At 42.5% G+C, this 21,826-nt stretch overlaps 1 protein-coding gene across 3 annotated transcripts in view; it reads right to left on the bottom strand.

The window, feature by feature from the left end:
- Positions 1–8,785: 8,785 nt before the first annotated feature.
- SLC35F2 (solute carrier family 35 member F2) overlaps positions 8,786–21,826 on the bottom strand; it is a 49,014-nt gene continuing 35,973 nt past the window's right edge. For all 3 annotated transcript variants that reach the window (XM_072729901.1, XM_072729902.1, XM_072729900.1), the window contains 6 exons: positions 21,427–21,554; positions 16,954–17,113; positions 15,927–16,083; positions 15,135–15,187; positions 13,788–13,942; positions 8,786–9,787 (listed from right to left, as the gene is read on the bottom strand). In XM_072729901.1, the coding sequence (XP_072586002.1) occupies positions 9,602–9,787; positions 13,788–13,942; positions 15,135–15,187; positions 15,927–16,083; positions 16,954–17,113; positions 21,427–21,554 (839 nt within the window). In that variant the 3' untranslated portion in view covers positions 8,786–9,601. The remainder of the gene's footprint in view (positions 9,788–13,787; positions 13,943–15,134; positions 15,188–15,926; positions 16,084–16,953; positions 17,114–21,426; positions 21,555–21,826) is intronic.

Genomic DNA, 21,826 nt, shown 5'->3' with positions numbered 1-21,826 from the left:
GAACTAGTCCTTGGCTAATCAGAAGGTAGGGAAATAACTGTAGTACAACAGGACACTCTGAATGGAAGTATCCAGTTGCTCTTTATGCATTCTGTAAATATTATACATTTGATAGGTGAGTCATTTGTCTTGTTTGTAGGAGACATATAAATGGAGTGACTTCCTGCATCTGATGATATTTTGCATTTGCCTGTCAGTCTTATTGACAGCTTGTTGAAAATGGACTTGGAAATCTTTGGGCTTTTCCATAACAAAAACAATATAACAAAACAACAAAAACAAAAATCAGACAAAAAAAATGAAGGCCAACCGACAAAAATCATGCAATTTTGGAGTTCATAGAGTTGGATATTGTCAATGATAAAAACTTGACGAAAGAAAAAGTAGCTGTTGGAATGCATAAAGTGCCAAATTGTGAAGGATCTACTACCAGCAGGACAACTAAGGGTACAAGTACAAGATAGGCGGTAGTTGGTGTGCCCTAGTCAAACCGCAGGTGTAATAATCATCTTTGCATGGTTTCCAGAGGTCGCTGGGGACTTTACTCCATATCAGGATCTGGTGACCTACGGAGAGGGAAACCAGGACTTCTGAATGGAATGCTGCTTTTGCAATCAACTTCAAAATCTATACATTCTCTTTGCCCTGAAAAAGTTGATAATGGAGCTGTTGAGATCAAAAAGTGAGGAACAAACCATCAGAAATACTAATGGAAACCAAAGAACATAGGATAAAGTTGATATATAGAGCATTTCTGATAACAATTTATATATTTATCACGACAGTAATAGAAGTTAAGGTAACAGTTTGGTATGAAGGACATAAATACATTGTGAGTGTAGTTCATCGTGTGTGTGGGCAGTTCATCCACATGGGCACAAATCATCCAAGTGATGGAGCAGTTGGGTGGGAAGATGGCAGCCAGTGTCAGAGTCCTTAGTGAGGGCTGAGGAATGACTGGGAGGCAGGAGTTGGCTGACCATACCAAGAGATAGAGAGTATAAAACTATGAAATCAGAAGATGATAAAACAAAATGTACAGTTGCCCTGTCGGAAATAAATTGTATTGCTCTGAGAAAATCACAAACGAATCATTCCATTGGGCCAAAAACTAAAATAATACTGTTGGCAACATGTTTTACTCTGATGGCAATAAAGCACAAATAGTTATTCATCTGCATCAGAGAAATGATCCCTAGTAAATGTTATATTTCTATATAAAAATTGTTAGATATGTCCAACTTGATAATCTATTCTTAAATGTAAGTCATCCTAAATTTATTTTTTTCATCCTAAATTTAATATGGTGAAATGACTTTGTCCAGATAACAAACGTATGGGCACGTTTTTTTTTTTTTTTTTTTTTTCCCCTCTCTCTTTTACAGCCAAGAAGGCACCAGAAAGCTGCTCTGGCCTCATTACCAGCAGCTTCCCTTCAAAAGGGGATAAGATAGCTTAAATTCGTTGAAAATAGTTACTGCCCCAGAATTTGGTGTGTACATACATGAATCTCTTGGAGAATCTCCTCTAAAAAAGTGAGTTATCATCATGGCCTTCAAAGCAGTAATATTTTCCAAGTGGTATCCCTTAGGGAGACTGATGGTCTACGTGGGGAAATATTCTGTGTTTTGAAGATTGAAAACTAAAACTGTTTGATCCCTGAAAGCGTGGACCTCTAAACTGGAAACAAAGTCAGTAGTTCTGGGCAATAGACACCAATTTAAGTGAGTGAGCTCAGCTGACACTGTAAGAGATGACTGTGTATAAATTCAAATGCTAAGCGTTAAGAACTGCCACACACCAAGCTTCAGCCACTTTGGATCATTCTCTGGAGGAGCCCAATGAGCCACATCAAGTTTGTGCACACCTGAATCAGCCCAGGCCTCACCCAGAAAGGAGTGGCATCATCTGCTGGGCTTGAGAACCAGCTTCCCCACGGTACCACCACACACTGGGGAGAAGAAACAGGGGCTGACAAAGCAGAAACGGTCCTCCTGCCTTGAGGGGCAGGGAGGGGGTCAAACATACCCCCTAACCATTATGAATGACCTTGGCCTTTCAGGCAAGTCAGGGAAATGGGAGAGCCCCTAAAAGAGCATTTCTGACTAACAAGGACTATGAGCTCTCGAGTAACACATTAGTAAATGAAGCATGATGCAACTGTGCCTCCATATTATGGAGCAGTTTATATTTGTGACATCAATAATGATAAGTCACTTCATGCTTCCTTGACTTTTGGCTCTTTCTCCTTCAACAGAAACAACTAACTGGGTGTCTCAAGACGAGCAGGGAAGTAGTGAGATATGAAACTCAAACTAGTTGACATGTAGCCCTGGGAGGCAGAGCCAGCCATACCCCCCACCCCCACCCCAGGGCAGCGGGCCCAAACATCGACAGAAGGGTGGTGCTGCCTGGTGCTCAGCGCTGGAAGGGGAACCAGGGCTGCAGGGGGCTGTGCGCCTCATCACCATACCCCGCTGCTTTGTGATCACAAGGCTGCTGGTTTCCTCCCGAAAACCTCCCTGCTCAGGCCCAGAGATGCCTTGTGACCTCCAATTCACCCAGGGGTTTTGTTTGGCTTGATTTTTTTTTTGTTTGTTTGTTTGCTTTTTGTGGGGGGTTTTTTGTTGGTTGGGTTTTTGTGTGTGTGTGTTTTTAAGATTTTATTTATTTATTCACGAAAGACACAGAAAGAGGCTGAGGGAGAAGCAGGTTCCCTGCAGGGAGTCCAATGTGGGACTTGATCCCAGGACCCCGGGATCACAACCTGAGCCAAAGGCTCAACCACTGAGCCACCTAGGTCCCCAGTTGGTTGTTTTTTATTTGTTTGATATTTTTTTTAAAATTGGTAGACAAACACCTCCATCTTTTACAAGGTTTAACATAGTAACATTAATTACTCTGGCTGGCATTTTTAATAGTTTCCCAGGTCTCAGGTCTATGTCTAGAAAGCAACCAACCCCTGAAGCTTAGAGTTTATTTACAAATTCCCAGAGATGAAAAAGACTCTCTGGCAGGCGTGGGTGCTACCAAATCAAGTACTTTATCGAATGATTGCCACCAATCAAGATGCATTAAGGCTCACAATTCTGCTTCTACTAAAACATCCATGTATCTAAACGATGATTATTTTGTTTAGGAATTAAAACAATACTTTGCAATTTGATTACTCTTTTTTACTTCCTTCTCATATTACTGACTGCCATTTCAACAGTGATAGGTAAAGCGGGCATTACTACTTCACCACAGCATCCTGGTATGGTGGTCAAGAGTGTGCACTCTGGAGTCACACAGATGAGCATCTACGTTTCATAAAGTTGCTTAACTTCTTTAGGTCTTCTGATAGATGCACACAAATACACTCAGGCTTCTCCCTATCCAAGAACACAGCAGATCTGTATTTCTACATCCTTTTGAATTTGGACATGGCCAAGTGATTTGCTCTGGCAGGGAAATATAAAAGAAGGTGCTACCTGTCACTTCCAGACAGCCTTTGAGAGGCAGGGAAAAATTTTCTATGATTTTCTCTTTCCCTGTTAGGGCTGTTCCATTAGCCAGGGCCCTGGAGCGAGGACAACTTGAAGCAGATCCACAGTGGACATGGCGCATGGCCAAAAATTAAATCTTTGTTGCTTTAAGCCAGTAATATATTTGACATTGTTTGTTATGGCAGCATAACCTGCCCACCCTGATAGATAAAGCCCCAATTTCCTCACTTGTCAAATAGGGGCATAAATAGAACCTACTTCCTTAGAATATTGTGAAATTTAAATAAATAATGCATGTTTTAAGGAAACGTAGCACACTGCCAGACACATACTACTTCTGGATGAGTAAGAGGTATGAGAGAAAGAGGCAAAGAAAGGGGCAAAGACTTGCTCAAGATCATCCAGATTTTTAATCAGAGAACCATGTTCTTTCCACCCAAGCAGTCACTTGGAGATTCTATAAAAGTGCTAGCTATCTATATGGACGTGCAAATTCTGGCTTCCAAATATAGTCATTCTCCCCAATGTTCATGTTAACACTGGGGTGATCATAATTTCCTTTTATTCCTTTCTGTTTAATTTGCTTGTCATTTCTCAGTAACACTTGTCTACCACAGGAAATACAACCTACTGATCCAGGTGTGAGTTTCTCCCAGCTAGTGCAGCATTTCCCTGCTATCATCTAGAATTCTTTGTTCTGCCCTTTTGCAGTGATGCCAAGAATGAGACTACCTGGGAGAGACTGATGAGCAGTTCATGGATACTATCCAGCATCATCACACACAGCAAATCATCTTTTGGTTTCTTCTATCATATAATTATGATCTACTTTCCAAAACCAAAAATAATGATTCACAAGTTGAAGATTGAATAGAACATGAGAAACACATGATCAGTAAATAGAAAAGCAGTACTACTGAGTCCCTGTTATTTTTAAGGCTTTATGTTAGGTGTTGTGGTGAATGTCTTAAAGTGAATGTTTATGAACTTTTTCTCATTCCATTAAGGTTTCAGTTTGCCACAAAGTAGGACAAGATCTGTACACATGGATCTTACATTTTCATTAGAAGGGTAAAATAGTCACATGGGTTGCTAATTAGGTAAATTAGCAATACAATGCAGAAGGTAGACTTCAAATTCATGATTTTCATAGAATCCCAATTTTCTTTTTCTTTCTTTCTTTCTTTCTTTCTTTCTTTCTTTCTTTCTTTCTTTCTTTCTTCTTTCTTTCTTTCTTTTTTATTGGAGTTCAATTTGCCAACATATAGCATATCACCCATTGCTCATCCCGTCAAGTGCCCCCCTCAGTGCCCGTCACCCAGTCACCCCAACCTCCCACCCACCTCCCTTTCCACTACCCCTTGTTCATTTCCCAGAGTTAGGAGTCTCTCATGTTGTCACCCTCTCTGATATTTCCCACTCATTTTCTCTCCTTTCCCCTATAATCCCTTTCATCATTTTTTATATCCCCCAAACGAATGAGACCATACAATGTTTGTCCTTCTCCTATTGACTTATTTCACTCAGCATAATACCCTCCAGTTCTATCCACATGGAAGCAAATGGTGGGTATTTGTCTTTTCTAATGACTAATATTCCATTGTCTTGCACTGTTGGTGGGAATGTGAACTGTCGCAGCCACTCTGGAAAACTGTGTGGAGGTTCCTCAAAGAGTTAAAAATAGAACTGCCCTACTACCTAGTAATTGCACTGCTGGGGATCTACCCCAAAGATACAGATGCAGTGAAACGCCAGGACACCTGCACCTCATTGTTTATCGCAGCAATGTCCACGACAGCTAAACTGTGGAAGGAGCCTCAGAATCCCCATTTTCTTACTTTAGATATTGATTCTGGGAACCTGGATGGCTCAGTGGTTGAGTCTGCCTTTGGCTCAGGGTGTGATCCCAGGGTCCTAGGATGGAGTCCTGCCTCAGGCTCCCTGGAGAGAGCCTGCTTCTCCCTCTGCCTGTGTCTCCATCTCTCTCTGTGTGTCTCTCATGAATAAATAAATAAAACATAAAAAAAAAAAAGATCGATTCTACAAACCAACTTTTGAAACCCCTGGGGTGCCATCCATAATACCAGCCACCTCGGACTCCCAGCTTCCCTAATTTCTTCTTGTCCCATGCATCCTTGTCTTGGGGAATCCACAAGCGTGTCCTCCTATAACCCAACCTTCTTCCTAGGAGATTAGCATGCAGTCATTGAACTCTAGGCAATAGGAAAGTGGCCAGCTCCCTACAAAAAAGCCTCCCAGAGTCTCCTGGCCTGACCTCGAGTCTTCCTGCTCTGCTCCCCAATGAGATGGGGTCATGACCATGTTCATGACCCAAGAGTCCTCAGGGAAGTACACTATGCTCCCCACCAGACAGATATGGCTCTCACCTGAGCAGGAATCAGGAATTCAGCCCTTGGCTCTCCCCCTCTTGTCTAATCCTCCAAATTCACAATAGATAGACCAAATAAACGTTGTATACCAGTTGTTACCATGTAAAGGTGCCATTTACACTCAACCAACAGATGGACTAGGGAACTGAAGTTTCAAAGGAATGCCTCTAGGTGTGTCAACAGTGGGGGCAGATTCTCCAAGGCAGCTGCAATCAATCTTATTGACAAATTTCAGGAGAAATAAGATATTGGAGGGTGGGGTGGGGGAAGAGTTGGTGTTCTTGGTGACAGTGGTGATGTGATGGTGATGTGTCTGTGCACGTCCCCACATGGAAAGGTGTATGCACTGCTCTAGCAGCCTTTTCACAAAGACCAAGCTGGATGAAGTCTCACATGGGCTCACAAGACCAAAGTCAAGAAAGACATCTGGAAGAATGAAAAAATATGAAATACTTGGGCAAAAGTGGAAAAGCACAGTCACCTAGCAGGAAGAACATCACATCTGTGGTCAGTGAAGGTGGGACTCCGTGTGGAAACTCCAGCTTCTAGCTCTGTGAATCCTCCCCATCATACCAGAATCCAGCCTCTCTGCTGGGCAAGCAGTGGGTAGTAACCACTGATGGTGGGATGATCTCAGGGAACCATCTGAATACTTGCTATATGGTCATGTTGTCAACAATTGTTCAAATGACTTTGATGTTTTTTATGGGCATCACTTCTGTTTCCCTTTCAACCTAACTTTCCTCCCCCAAAAGTATCTGCATTTTATTTTTCTAAAGAATTTATTTGAAAGAGACAGCAAGTGAGAGAGCGCACAAGCAGGGGGATGGGATGGAGGGAAAGGAAGCAGCAGGACCCCCCCCCCCTCGCTGAGCAAGGAGCCCGATGTGGGACTGGGTCCCAGGACCCTGGGATCATAATGAGCTGAAGGCAGATGCTCAACCACTGAGCCACCCAGGCACCCAGTATCTGCACTTTAAGATTGCTCAAGGGGAGCCTAGGTGGCTCAGTTGGTTGAGCAACCGACTCGTGATTTCAGCTTCTCCCTCTTCCTCTACTCCTCCCCACCCCCTCTCTCAAATAAATAAAATCTTTTTAAAAAAATTGCTCAAATTAGACAATATTGAAATAAAGTGTCCAAACAAACATTTGGGACATTAAATCCTACAAGTAAAAATTCTGCTGTTCTAAAGAGCCCGGACGCCCCTGGGGATAGCATCTCTGGCTGCTGGATGCTCAAAGCGCCCTAAGACTACCGGAGAACCGCATGTTCAGCATTACTTAATTTCCTCATAAATCTCTTGCCTTTTAATCAGCTAAGTGGCTATCTGCTGAATTTCCCTGATTTATGGATATCTTTTGAGGGCTGAGGATATGTCCAGATACTAAGTGATTAAATGTGGATGAAAATGGCACATCACCATAATAATGACAGAAGAGAGAGTCGTGACTAGGCAGACAGGCTCCGGGCTGCAGGGAAACCTGCAGTAACAGGCTGGGTTTTGCACGAAAATCTTCCCAGCTCCTCTGCCAAGGAGCTGTGCTGGCTCAGCAGGGCCCGGCCGCCAGCCCCTCGGCATTCAGGGTTGCAGGAGCAGGAGCGCGGGCCCTGCAAGGAGCCCTGGCTTCGGTGTTCCCACGGCCCGCGGACTCCGCGTGCCCTCCCAGAGACGGCTCAGCCTGGGAACGCCATCCTCTGGCTGCTCATCAAAGACGGCGCCCTGCCGAGGGCACCCATCGCAACACCCTCTTTGAAAACAAAACACTCTGATTTAATGGGGCATTGCGGAGGCGAAGATGAAAGAGGACGGTTCAGGTCACAGGTCTTGTTCCACCTGTTAAAGCGCCACCTGCTGGACACGCCGTGGATAACACGTGGGCCGCGGGGCCCAGGAAGGTGAGAGAAGGTCGGTCGGTCGGGTCGCCGTCTGTCCACAGGAGAACCTACCTTCAAAGCGCAGTGAAATGACCCCAGCACTCTTCTTCCGGCATGACCACAGGCCAAATGCACAATTTGTTACCTCTATACAACATGAGGGAACAATCCAGCAGCCCTATTATACTATTCAGCAGGGGCTTTTTTTTTTTTTTAATGGCATGAATATCTACAAGAACATTGAAAAATCAATATTGTCCTAATAGGCTGGAAAAGAACTTAGGAGAGGTTCTCAGCTTAAGAATGTGTTGTTTCAAAAGCTTGTAGGTGAGCCAGATGTTTGAAAATACATTTTCCATGAAAGTGGTATTATAGAGACTGGTGAAACTCTCAGTCTTTACAAACTTATTTAAACCAGGATGCACAGCTTTGCAGTACTATTAATTGCCGACTGTCATTCACAGCATTGCTTCTCTGGAACACTGAATTCTAAGTGTTAATTTTGGATGCTCAGGTTCGAGAAACAGTAGAGCAGGGCAGGACAATACTGCCTGTATATGCCTGCACAAAAGGCCTTACTTGAGGTCTTCCCTTAAATGTTTTTAACTTTAACCAAAGACAAAGTTCATTTAATAAATGCCCAAGGGGGTGCCTGGGTGGCTGTCAGTCAAGCGTCTGCCTTCCGCTCAGGCCATGATCCCAGGGTCCTGGGATGGGCCCCACGTCAAACTCTCTGCTCAGTAGGGAGCCTGCTTCTCCCTCTGCCGGCCAATCCCCCTGCTTGTGCCCTTTCATATAAACAAAATCTTTTTTAAAAAGCTTTAAAAATTAAAAATAAATAAAAAGTTTATTCCAGCAAAAGATTGTGGGCTCTCTCTGAAATCCCCTCCATCCCAACTTAACCCAGGATGGGTCTGCATTACCTTACAGAAGACATGATTCTGAAAAGTTGCCTATGAAGAAATCCTAATATATTAAGTCATTGAAAATCCAGAAGGGGAACTGGTTAGTCAAAGAAACCACACAATGACTGTACTTCCATGAAATCAAAAATTTTTAATAACATGAACACTTACTCTCGATTTCTTTATTACATTAAAAAAAAGTTTACATACAGAGTTTTTGTAAAGTGGCAGAGTGGTAGTTGACATAATGATGCTACATGCTTGCACTTTGTATTGAAGTATCATAAAAATCTCATGGCACATTATAAATATTTGGTGAGAAGTAGTGTAGAGAACAATGCAGAGAGGGTCCCTAGGTTTTCTGCACCACCCTCCTTCTAGCTTCTATGGTACTCACACTTGTTTCTCAGGATTTCTCAAGTGCTACTCCACCCATTTTGCTGCCATATGCAATCAATCAGCAGACTTGGTGTGGCATAAAGGCCACAAGGCTTGTGGACAAGGACTACCTCAGCAAGACAAAAGCCAGAAGCCTCCAACGGTGGAAAGCTACTCCACGACCACCCTGGACTGCCCAATCCTGACTGGCCAGCCCAGTGGACAACCTGCTCCGGGCTCTGTCTCAAGGCTGGATCATGCCTGGGTGTCTGCCCCACCGTGTGGGGCATCCCATTTCCCTGACGCTAGCAGGGATGGATCCTCAAACCCACAGAAACGCAATCCTAGCCATCTTGCCTTCTGCTCTATTTTCATCTTTCTACTTTTGATACATTATTTGTATTCCTTTGTAAAATCTAACCCCTGGATGCAATCCAGTGTTGCAGTGCTCGTTCCCCAGGTAGTAATTTTCCAAGCGTCCCCTCTGGGTTAGCAGGCTCAGCCTGCCTCCAGTGACAGCCCCCCATTTCCCGGGGAAACCTGGGTGGGCATCTCCTTCTCCAGCTACAAGGCGGCAGAATGGATCTCCTGCAGGGTCTCCTCAAGCTTTAGTCCTAGGTTGTCGATCCCGATGCTGGTGATGGGCGGCACACTGCTCTCTGCAGGCTCAGCTGTGCGTGTCGGGGTGGAGCAGTACAGAATAAACCCCAACATGATGATGGTGAAGGACAGGATGTAGAGCCCGGAAAACTAGGAGAAGAACAGGCTATGGATCACGGTCTCTGATAAACACGGTTGCTGCTGCCCTTTGCCAACTCTGCTTTAAGGATTCCCTTCTCATCATCTTTTTTCTGAAAGCTGCCTAAGGAGAAAGTTGCCCCAAGCCCTCCCGTGTGTATACTGGTCAATGCATGGTCTTAGATGACATCACCTGCCACATCAGCCAAGTGGATCCTTGGATCTCTAGGAAATGGAACTTCTGCCTTTCTCTGTGATAGTCCAGCTGTACTTTCACCTTGCAACCAGTCCCACTTAGGGGAGAGAATCAAAGGTCAGCATGGATACCATGACAGAGCCAATTTCAGACCCGAAGTACCTCATATGAAGTACTGGTATGAAACAGAAAAACACCTAAGATAAAATGTGAGTGTACAGAGGTGACAAGTCCCCAACAATCCCTCATGTGTGCTATGCCATAAAATCCATGTTGTTAAAGTTTAATAAATTAACTTTCAGGAGACCAGTGTTACACAATTTTTTTTTCAGATTTTATGTATTTATTCATGAGAGACACAGAGACAGAGACAGAGAGAGAGAGAGAGAGACAGGCAGAAGGAGAAGCAGGTTCCACACAGGGAGCCCCATGTGGGACTCGATCCCGGGACTCTAGGATCACGCCCTGGGCCGAAGGCAGGCACCAAACCACTGAGCCAGGCATCCCTACACAATCAAATTTATGGTGGACTGGGTAGATGCAGGTTTTTAGAGCTCATGAGACATCGTTTTTCAGAAAAGTCTCAAACCCAGAGAGGGTACAGGCCAGAAGACCACAGGGAACGATGCCCTGTGGGAGGAATCTCCTACACTCTCTGCTCCCAGCAGCTCTGGCTGCAGCAAGAGCCCATTCTGACAGACACACCACAAGGACAGACGGGAGTTCCTGGTGACCTTCTCCAACCCACCCCCTTTTCAGGAAAACAACCATCCAGGGCAAAATGCAGTGAAGACAAAACATCAATTCATTGTGTATTATACTGAAAATGGTATTCTGACATATGCCCAAAGTTCAAATAAATAATATTATACACTCTATTTGCTCTGATTTGAACTGAGGATCCATACAAAAGTTCAAGTATTAAGGAAATTAATATTTGTTTTCAACAGCATGAAAGATAAAACACAGAAAGAGAAAAGCTAAAGACTGACCAAGGATGATGTAGTAAAAGTTAAGGAAAATAATGTATAATTAAATGCCTAGGATCATATTTTTCCTTGAAACAGTAAACTCAAATTTATGAATGGTCTTGCTAATCTGATTTTAAAGTTAAGAACGGAGCATATGCTGGGGCACCTGAGTGGTTCAGTCGGTTGTCTTCTGCTCAGGTCGTGATCTCAAGATTATGGGATCAAGCCCTGCGTTGGGTGCCCCACTCAGAAGGGGGAGTCTGCTTCTCCCTCTCCCTGTGCCCTCCCCAATCCTCATCCTCTCTTTCAAATAAATAAAATCTTAAAAAAAAAAAAAAAAGAATAGAGCACATTATTTTTGGTCAAGCCAATAAGATATTTTTAAATAAATATTTCATAGTATGCCCCCAAAGAGTTCTAATACCTAAAAGGAATTCTAATAAAGGGATGACAAAGAAAAACAGTAGGAAAACACAACAGATTGGGAAAAGAGAGGAGAGGAAGAGAAAAAAGAAGAAAAAAACCAGATACTGTCCCAAAATTAGGAGGAACTAAATAGGGTTTTGAAATGAATATTAAGTACAGTGCTGGTCATCTTCAGCTCTGAGCTTCTGTGAGTCATCATTGGCTTCCCCACATTAGTTTTTTTTAAAGATGCTCAATTATTTCTTAACCTTAAGCCTCTACAGCTCTTTAAGGAATGGGACAGCCACAGCCCTCTCCAAAGCCACAGCTCTCTCCTCAACCGCTGAGCCACCCAGGCGTCCCTGTGTCTGGATTTATACAGGAAGTTTCTTGTTGCTACTTTGGTCAGTATTGTTTCAAGATCAATTTCAGAGGAGGCAGAGTCTGACACTGAGGAGTATGGAAATTCTTAAACTTCTTTCTCATCCATCCATTAAAAAAAAATCAGAGCCAGGAGACACCTGGGTGGCTCAGCAGTCGAGCATCTGCTTTTGGCTCAAGGTGTGATCCCGGGGTCCTGGGATCAAGTCCTGCTTCGGGCTCCCTGCAAGCTTGCTTCTGCCTCTGCCTGTGTCTCTGCCTCTCTCTGTGTGTGTCTCTCATGAAATAAATAAACAAATAAATAAATAAAAATAAAAAAATAAAATAAAAAATCAGAGCCAAAGTTATTGTAGATACTACAATTTTAAGAACTGGTGGGGGGATCCCTGGGTGGCTCAGCGGTTTGGCGCCTGCCTTTGGCCCAGGGCGCGATCCTGGAGTCCCGGGATCGAGTCCCGCGTTGGGCTCCTGGTGTGGAGGCTACTTCTCCTCCTATGTCTCTGCCTCTCTCTTTCTCTCTCTACATCTATCATGAATAAATAAATAAATAAATCTTTAAAAAAAAAAAAGAACTGGTGGTATATTGGGCTTATAATTTTGTCTTTAAAAACTGTTTCTAAAATGCAAAGTCTCTTCTTTAAAAGGTTTTCCACCTCTGTAATTTACTCTAAAGATCACACCAGACTTCCCCTTTGCTCTACAAGTCTTGAAACGGCCTTTGAACAAAAACAATCAAATCTGATCTAAGAGTGAGCTGTTAGACATGCAGGGACAAAAATACGTAAGGCAAAAGAACTGAGAAAGAATTGAAAGTTTGCATGCTCTAATTTTGAGAATAACAGTTTAAAGTTACACAGTCAAAAAAATGACACACAAAAAGGCTTTTTCATGTTAACATTAAGAGCAGTGATGGGCAGCCCCGGTGGCTCAGCGGTTTAACGCTGCCTTCAGCCAAGGGTGTGATCCTGGAGACGTCGGGCTCCCTGCATGGAGCCTGCTTCTCCCTCTGCCTGTCTCTCTCTCTTACGAATAAATAAATAAAATATTAAAAAAAAAAAAAAAACATTAAGAGCAGTGAAAGAGCAAATATCTACAGAAGGGAGCTGACAATAGGTAGTGGCAGGTATACTTTCCCTTCAAAGCTTTTACTTCTGTAACCTTACTTCCTCCTTCCCACCTGGATACTATTTTACTTAGAAGAAGTTAAACTACTAAAGCTAAATCAATATACTGGGTTTAAAAAGAAAAAAGCGCAGGTGAGTGGGGCCGTATGTCCCATAGATAACCTATCACCACTAAGCTTCACCGTAGAGTAGAAACACCATCATCCCCTAGTGGCGGCCACCTGAAATGCGAGCACAGCACCACAGCTCACTTCTAAGGCTCACTTTGCAGCCCTCAGCAATTGTTCTCATTCAAAAAGAGAAAAATCTGGGCCTGTCAGATCATTTCTCTGATTCACTCTGCATCTGTTACTTTTTAATGATGCTACGAAAAAGCTATAAATACTCCTCCCGTCTTAGTTCAGGAACACCTTAACCAGCAAGTTTGTAAAGATAACACCCAGTTTCTGTAACCTTGCAAGGCAAAATGGTCTATGCTTGTTAAGCAAAAATTTCTGAGAACTCACTGAACTAGGCATTGTGAGCTCATGGCCAGTTCCTGGGAATAGTGTAAATCAGTGCCAAACAATTTCTGCCTGGATACAAAATTTTTACAAGGACAAAGAAATGTATCAAGCAACAGTCAATATTCTAACTTATTTGTTCCAAGCTGGTCAACAAGCATTCACTGAAGGTGTACTAAAGAAAGACTCCAGTGTAGCAGTTCTGAAAGTGTGCTCCCAAGACCTTGAGGGTACCCAAGACCCTTTCAGAAGTCTGTAACATCAAAACTCTTATAACACTAATAAGATGCTATCTGCCTGGAGTGTGGACTGTCCAATGAAATTCTTGCCAGTAAGATGAGGTTTTATTTTTGGATCTAAAATATTAAAAACACCTATTACTTCTTTTAGACCAAGCAAGTGTTCCTCTTTGAACATGTTCAATTTGCTTACCTTGTAGCCAAACAGAAAGAGTCCAAAGAAAAGACTGTAGAGGTCGGCTGTCAGGATGCCCAAGTTGACAGAAGTGGCACTAGTGACTTTAATCACTAGTGGCATGAAGCTGTATAGGCAAAACATACAGAGGGCAAACGCCACAAACAGTAGGGCTATGGGGAAAAAAAGTGGAGTACTTACTTAAAATTATGGGAGAAATTCCCTGATCCTTTAACACACCATATACAAAGCCACTTTGTTAATGCTCAGCATTGCACATGAGACACAGAAAGTGCTTGGGGAAAAAAAAATAATAATAACCAGATATGACACAGAGGAAGGACTTCAAAATTGCAACAGGGTGTTAGATGGTGAAGGCCATGGACTTGCTCACGGCGTTACTAACAGCTCTGGCTGCCACTTCATCTACCCACCCCAGGCAGCAGGACGCCAGGATAAAAGGACAATGAAACCAGGATCACTAAGAAAAATCACCCAGTATCTCTTGTGTGCTTTTATCTGGTTCACCGGTTGGACATGATTTGTGTAACCTGATTCAGAATAAAGTCATTTTATTCATCCAAGGCAGCTGGCTGTTAGATTCATTATCTTTTGTTCATCTCATTAAACTGAGCACTTCCAGAAAGCACAGTGTAACCACCCTCTTCAGGACCCAGCTCATCACAGAGGGGTCTCGCTATTTAGGTCCACAACCACTCTTTCAACTCCAACCCCATATTCAACACCCCCACCCCACTCACACTCTCGCACACTCTAGCAATCCAAGTTACTTAATTGAATTAAATTATCCAAGCACAGCATGTGAACTTCTATGACATTTTACAGACTATTTTTAACTTCTTTCCACCCACCATTAAGTGGCTCGAGTCTTTCCTAACTGTTCCACCACTGTTTTCTACATTATTTATTTGTGCAGATGCCCAGGAATATGAGGCGAGAGTCATAATGGAAGGTGGTGGGTGATGACACGCCATCACATTATTTGGGTTAATGTTTCACAGATTACATCAAGCAGACAAGCTGCACACGAAGTTTGAAGACTTGCCATGCAGATCTAATTGAAAGTCGGTGTGACCAAAGGTCAGCCTTGTTCAGAATTCCTAGTAAAGAAAAGCTATTCCTGAAGGTAAAGATTAAGAATTAACTCCTGTGGAGGTTCATTTTCAGAAAAAACTCACTGTAAACCCCTGGAGCTCTCTGTGTACCGAATTACTCTGTGATTTTACGTAAAGGTTAAATATGACTTAAATGAAGTATTTATTTCTCAACGTATGTTTTTGTCACTTGGAGGAAAGGATACTGACCAAAAAAAAAAAAAAAAAAGATGATCATTTATGTACGTACCAATTTTCCAGTCCCACTGAATGCTGGCAATATCCTTATATTCCACAATCAATCTATAAGATTAAAACAAGAAGTCAACGAGAGATCCAAATACTCATTTTCACTAGTTTATAAGCATTTTATTTGCTATCCTTCAGCTAAGGTGAGGAGTTATGTTGACTTTTAAATTTTTCTTAGGGTATAAAAATAAATATCTTTAATATAAGTAACACAGAATAGGGATCCCTGGGTGGCGCAGCGGTTTGGCGCCTGCCTTTGGCCCAGGGCGCGATCCTGGAGACCCGGGATCGAATCCCACATCGGGCTCCCGGTGCATGGAGCCTGCTTCTCCCTCTGCCTATGTCTCTGCCTCTCTCTCTCTCTGTGACTATCATAAATAAATAAAGATTAAAAAAAATGTTAAAAAAAAAAAAAAAAAGTAACACAGAATAAAAACAAAGGAGCCCACAAACATGCTTGACACCATTCAAAGCACTTTTCCAATAGCAGCCAGCATGGCATTATGTTTTCCATTTGAATAGGGAGCTACTATTTTCTGGAAATAATTGAAAAATAAAGTCTGTACTGGTAATGCCTCTACCACACTGTAAGCAGAAATCCTAAGCATTGCACACACATGAGAAAATGAGGCAAAATCCTTGCTATTTCTAGAATCTTCTAATAGCTGCTTACATGTTACTGATTTCAAATGGGAATGGGGGCCAAATCAACAATGAATATTAGTAGCTGGAAAGTAATCATGTACCATATATGTGCTTATTTTGGTTTTTAAAGGAGATTTTAGACTCTTACAGCTGTATGCCACTGATGAGTGTCCCAAATAAGCCCACCATCCCTAAAAACTCCTGTCTGCTCAGCTTCTTCACAACATATTCTTCACACACGTTGGAAACAGCATAGAGGGATGCTCCAAGAAGGACCAAGATGTCACCGATCAGTACATCACTACCTACAGGAAGATAAGACACAGAAAGGTAGAAGGTATCACTGTAGGGGATCTGCTCTAGCTTGTTTCTGGGAATTCATCTGGTTAGCATTCATTTAAATAAGATTTTACAGAAGGAGAAACCCTGGTTTCTGGACATTTAAGGACTCTAACTCCTCCTCTCATTTTCTGGCACAATCCTGCTGTGATGTTTCATGTTTTGACCCCTTAGGAGACAATGAGACTGGAAGATGGAGTACATACAATAATGTAAGGCTTTAGGAAATGATTCTATGACATAGAAATTAATGGAATTTATGGAAGGGAATTCACTAAAAACTACAGAGAAGGAAGTGAGTTGGTCAAGGCAATTGTCCTTCAATCAAAGGACACAGTGAAGTCACTCCCTTCACTGTGAACTCAAAGACTGTTTTTAGATTTTATACCATCAATTGCCTGAACTTTGACCCAAAGAATGTCCAAGTGTTCGTGCACAGAGCGACTGGAAAAGAAGTCAGTCATCCAGTGGACACCAAGTTTCCTTTTGATAAAAAGCCAAGAACCTACAGTAGGTTTTCCAGTAGCTAATCTAAATGTATGGACCAAAAGAAGACTACTGCAAATATTTAAAGACACTTCTCTCTCATGAGACAAAACAAAACTATTTAGTGTGACAAAAAGGAGCAAGGACCATGGGTGAGGAGGAACATGAAGTGTGCTTTGTGGAAGAGGTTCCCATAGCAGAAGCAAGTAAATCTGAAAGTAAAACTTAAAAGACAGTCTAACCAGGACATGTTTTCTGTCTTTTGCCATATATCTTTTCAAGAGAAAAGTAAAAACATGAGTAAAACTTTTTTCTGTGAACTGAACGGGAAATGAGTACCACAGCCTCACCTGAGTTGTCTTCCCTCCCTGCTAGTATGTCTGCACCGACCATCGTCCCCACGCCCAACAGACAAACAGCCACAGCGATGAAGTGGATCACTCTGTATCTTGCATAAAGGATAAACCATGAGAGAGCCATCAACACAGGAATCCCAAAGCAGTCCAAAAGCTGCAGGGAAGGAAAAACAAACAGCTTCAGGCATCCGTCCTTGGCTAAAAGATGGGTAAATAATAATTAGAGTGAGCACCGATTACTGCCAGCTCTGGATATTTCATTCAGTGGTTTACCTGGATTTACCTTTACCTGGATTAACTCTTTGAATCTTCACAACCCTGTGAGATTGAAATCACAATCCCCATTTTTACACATGAGGGAAACAAAGGCACAGACAGGTGAAATGAGCTGCCCTCAAATCCTATAGATTTGGAAGAAGTGGGAGAACCAGCTGAGGACCCCAGAAATCCTGCCTGACAGCCTGTGCTGTGCATTCATCCTTAGGCCCAGGAGGCTGACCTGCCTTCCCTCCTGCACCAGCTCACTCACTCAACGAATACTTTCCCATCTCACATGTGGGACACATGAAGAGAAGAGCTGGAGTGTAGAAAACAGGAGGGACACAGACCAGCCCTCAGGAGCATGCAAAAGGCTAGACAGACAGACTAAATAGTCAAGCAAGCAGATACTTAATTGTAGTTGGGCTGAGTGCCACTAAGAAATACAGGTGATCGTCAGAAAGGCTAAAGACGCCGTGTCCCTGGACAAAGTGTCTAACCCCACCCTAGCTCACAGCAAATCCTCTTGTACATCTTCAACGTATATTCATTCCTCCATCACCTGCTGTTTGTGGGTCCAGAAAATACTTGCTATACCTCTGATACTGCCAGCCTAAAAGGCAGTGCCAAAATCACAATGAATTCAAAATCACTTGTAAGATAAAGGGAAAATGGAGATTATATTCACTCCATTCTTGAATTCACAGATTTTGTGAAGTGAAATCAAGGATAAAATATATTCCGTATACTAACAACATTCCTGAACCCGTTTTATTGCTCCTGCTGTTCTTTTTTTAACCTTGTCTCTGACTCCCTCTGTATCTGTCTAGTTTTGGACAGGGCAGGCCCTAAATCTCCAGCAGCCTGTTTGATCCCGTCCACAGCTGCTGACTGATTGCCTTTCAAGCAATGTCATTGTTGGAGGCCGGGCACCTTGCCTCCTTATTTATTCCAGAGGCAGAACTCTAATCCCCTAAGTGGTTTACTGAGCCTGCCTGAATAACAAACCATTAAACGATGCAAATGATAACAGCCTGTCCCTGAAGACACCAGCAGAATCCAGCCATAATGACTTAACAAAGTCATTAAATATAAAAAGTAAAAAAAGGTCACTCTCAAAACTCTCACAGGAGATTCCCTATCCTTAAATTGTGTCTTAAAATCAAACTTAAATTTGTTCTATTTTGGGGGGCAGCTGGGAGTCTCCGTGGGTGAAGCATCTGCCTTCGGCTCAAGTTATGATCTCAGGGTCCTGGGATCAAGTCCTGCATTGGGCTCCCTGTTCAGTGGTGAGTCTGCTTCTCCCTCTCCTACCCAAATAAATCACTTTCTCTGCCAAATAAATCAATAAAATCTCTAAAAAGATTTTTTTGTTCTATTTTTAACAATTTTTGGTGGGCAGTAAGTGGCCATATAAGGGAGCTGCCTGTGTCATCCTGCCATTGACCAGCTGTGTGCACTCTGAGTCCCTTGGCATGACAGTATGAAATGAAGAAATCAGACAAATGATCCCCCAGGTCCCTTCCTACCATAAAGTTCCACAACTTTTCATCTGATATCCAGTATACTTAGCCATCTATCTATATCAATTCCCCTTTTCACATGTACTATTGGTGATGGATGTCTTCTCTTTGATACTTTCAGCCCCAAGAGCCTCCCTACTTAATTTAATCTTTAAAAATTATTGTTCAGCCACAGTAGGCAAGGTACTAAGTCAGACCCTCGGGTAGGGGAGGCATACATACAAAATGAGTTAGACTTTGTTAGAAATACTTTATTAGAGATAGTGCACAGAGGAGAAAGTGAGATTGAATTAAGCCTTAGAGAATGGAGGACAGGGCTTCAAAAAGCATTGTGTTCTAGAAAGACCAGAGAAATGCAATGGAGGAGAAGCTGGCTGTGGGTGGGGATGAGCAGAGGTGGCCGTCAAGTGGGAGCCCTAGTCCACGCAATGCCAATGGCCATGTCATGAACTTCATCAGTGGCTGCAATTACAGAATCTCTGAAGGAATCCTTAAGGAGGAGGTACAGAGACCCCCTGAGGCAAGCCTCCACCCGCCCCGCAGATTTACCCAAACAGAGAATCAGTTTAAGGAATCCCAGTGACAGTCACCACCCACTGCAGCAGGGAGCATTAGCTCTTAGATGCCCTTTTTATAATATACTCCTTGCGAGGATCAAAAGCACCTAACTTTTGACAACCAAATGCTTAGGTTCTTCTAAGAGGCTAGAATGAAAGAAATTGTTTTTTCTCTCTCTTTTTATTTTTTTTTTTAAGATTTTATTTATTTGAGAGAGAGAGCATGAGAGAGAGAGATTACAAACAGGGGGGAGGGTCAGGAGAGAAGCAGACTCCCCGCTGAGCAGAGAGCCTGATGTGGGGCTTGATTCCAGAACCCCAGGATCATGACCTGAGCTGAAGGCAGATGCTTAACTGACTGAGCCACCCAGATGCCCAAAGAAATTGTTTTCAATAATAAGGCATGGACTTCAGTCACAAAGACCCAACTGTAAGTGTTTTTGCTTAGCTATGTTTAGACCTTGTACCAATTCAAAACTGACAATCATTGGTCATCAAGCAACCAAAGTTTCTGGGAATTATAATCAAGCAATTAAATTGCATATGAGATTAGGAGGGTAGATGTGACTAGAACAATGCCATCGTCTACATACATATATGCTTAGTACCCATAATTAAAAGCACACGTAATCTTATTTGTGATTAACTTCATCCTTTAGATAACTTCTGGTTTTAATTTTTATGAATGCTGGGTTGTCTGTGTGCCTCCTGTTGTTATCTGTCTGAACGCATAATTCCCCAAACCAAAAGGTCTGATGAAGACAATGCTTAGCACAAGTTAGCACAAGGTTGGGATGCCTGCGTGGCTCAATAGTTGAGCATCTGCCTTCAGCCCAAGGTGTGATCCTGGGGTCCTGGGATTGAGTCCCATATCAGGCTCTCTGCATGAAGCCTGCTTCTCTCTCTGCCTGTGTCTCTGCCTCTGTGTGTGTGTGTGTGTGTGTGTGTGTGTGTGTGTGTGTGTCTCTCATGAATAAATAAATAAAACCTTAAAAAACAAATTAGTACCAGGTTACAGAAGAGGAAATATTATTTTTAATTTTTTAAAAAATTTATTTATGATAGTCACACACACAGAGAGAGAGAGGCAGAGACATAAGCAGAGGGAGAAGCAGGCTCCATGCACCGGCAGCCCGACATGGGATTCGATCCCAGGTCTCCAGGATCGCGCCCTGGGCCAAAGGCAGGCGCTGAACCACTGCGCCACCCAGGGATCCCCAGAAGAGGAAATATTTAATATGATGCATTTCCAATAACAGTAGCATTTAATGTATATTCATGTTGGGACAGTACTGAATTTTCATCAATCCTTATGTCTTCCAAGTCAAATAAGTCTCATTATACTACAATTTTTCCAGAGATGAAATAAGGACATCTCTGCTTCCTAGTGAGAAAACTGATGCACCCAAAAGTTGCAAATTTACTATACTGTGAAGACTAAACCTGGTATCAGAGTCTCTCACCTTCACCTCCCTTCTTAAACCATTTCATTGTTAGCAGTGGTGAGTCAGTGTCATGATACAGCTCAGAGTCTGCTAATATTAAGACAACTGAATCAGTCTTCTCAACATTGAATTAAAAAGTTCTGCTCTGCAGGAACATTTTTCTTTCAATCCAGCCAGAATAAACCTAAAAAAGGAACAGGGATACCAGTTTTACCTCTGGCTACCCAAGATGCTTAATCTCTACCCCAGATATCTACAAGTTTCCTTCCAGTGATCTCAATGGTTCTTTGTCCTGAATATCTACTTTCTAGAAAACTTCCTACTGGTCTGTAGCACAAAAGTATATTCCCTTGATATGCCATCTTTAGGCAAACTTAAAAAAGAACTCTTGTCAACATCATAACATCAATTGCCAACTAAATATTTATGCTTATTTTGGTAGAAGCTGTTCTCTTCTGCAACAGCATTGGCAGTTTGGGAACCTATTAACTTGTATCCATTTTCACTAATTCCAGGAAGTTTTACTCATTAGCACATATGCTCCATGAAGAAACAGATAGTATCCACCTATGTTTAGGTTTTCTGCAAGGAACAGGTTTTCAATAAAATTTGGTTAGCACATATGGGTTCAGATTCTTTTCTTGAACCTGGAAAACCCACACTGGTCAGAGGATGCCGCCTTACCTGGACGCTGGTGAGAGTCGTGTACTGGTATGCCCTGACGATCAGGTAATTAGCTTCCACGTCTGCTAGTCCAAGCAGGATATATTTCCACCATTTTCTCTTCAAGATGCACAAAAGGTTATCACCACCTGGATTAAAAAAATTTGGGTTGGGACATGTGACTTGAAAATGATGCTAGGTGAGTTAATTTAGAGATTGAAGAGTCAAAGCAAGGGTTTACTATGTATTTTGAATGCGGCCACTCCTAATTTCCATTACTTATAACCAAAATGCCTACAATAGCATTTTTTTCTGAGACCCAAGCTGTCAGCATAGATCAAGTGTTTAAAGAAAACACCAGAGACAAAGTAAATAGGACAAAAGTGATTAGATTTCCTTTCCTACTGTAACAGAAATATAA

This window comes from Vulpes vulpes, chromosome 12 (genome assembly GCF_048418805.1).
Source record: "Vulpes vulpes isolate BD-2025 chromosome 12, VulVul3, whole genome shotgun sequence".
Taxonomy (NCBI): Eukaryota; Metazoa; Chordata; class Mammalia; order Carnivora; family Canidae; genus Vulpes; species Vulpes vulpes.
This window is presented reverse-complemented; position numbering and strand designations above follow the sequence as displayed.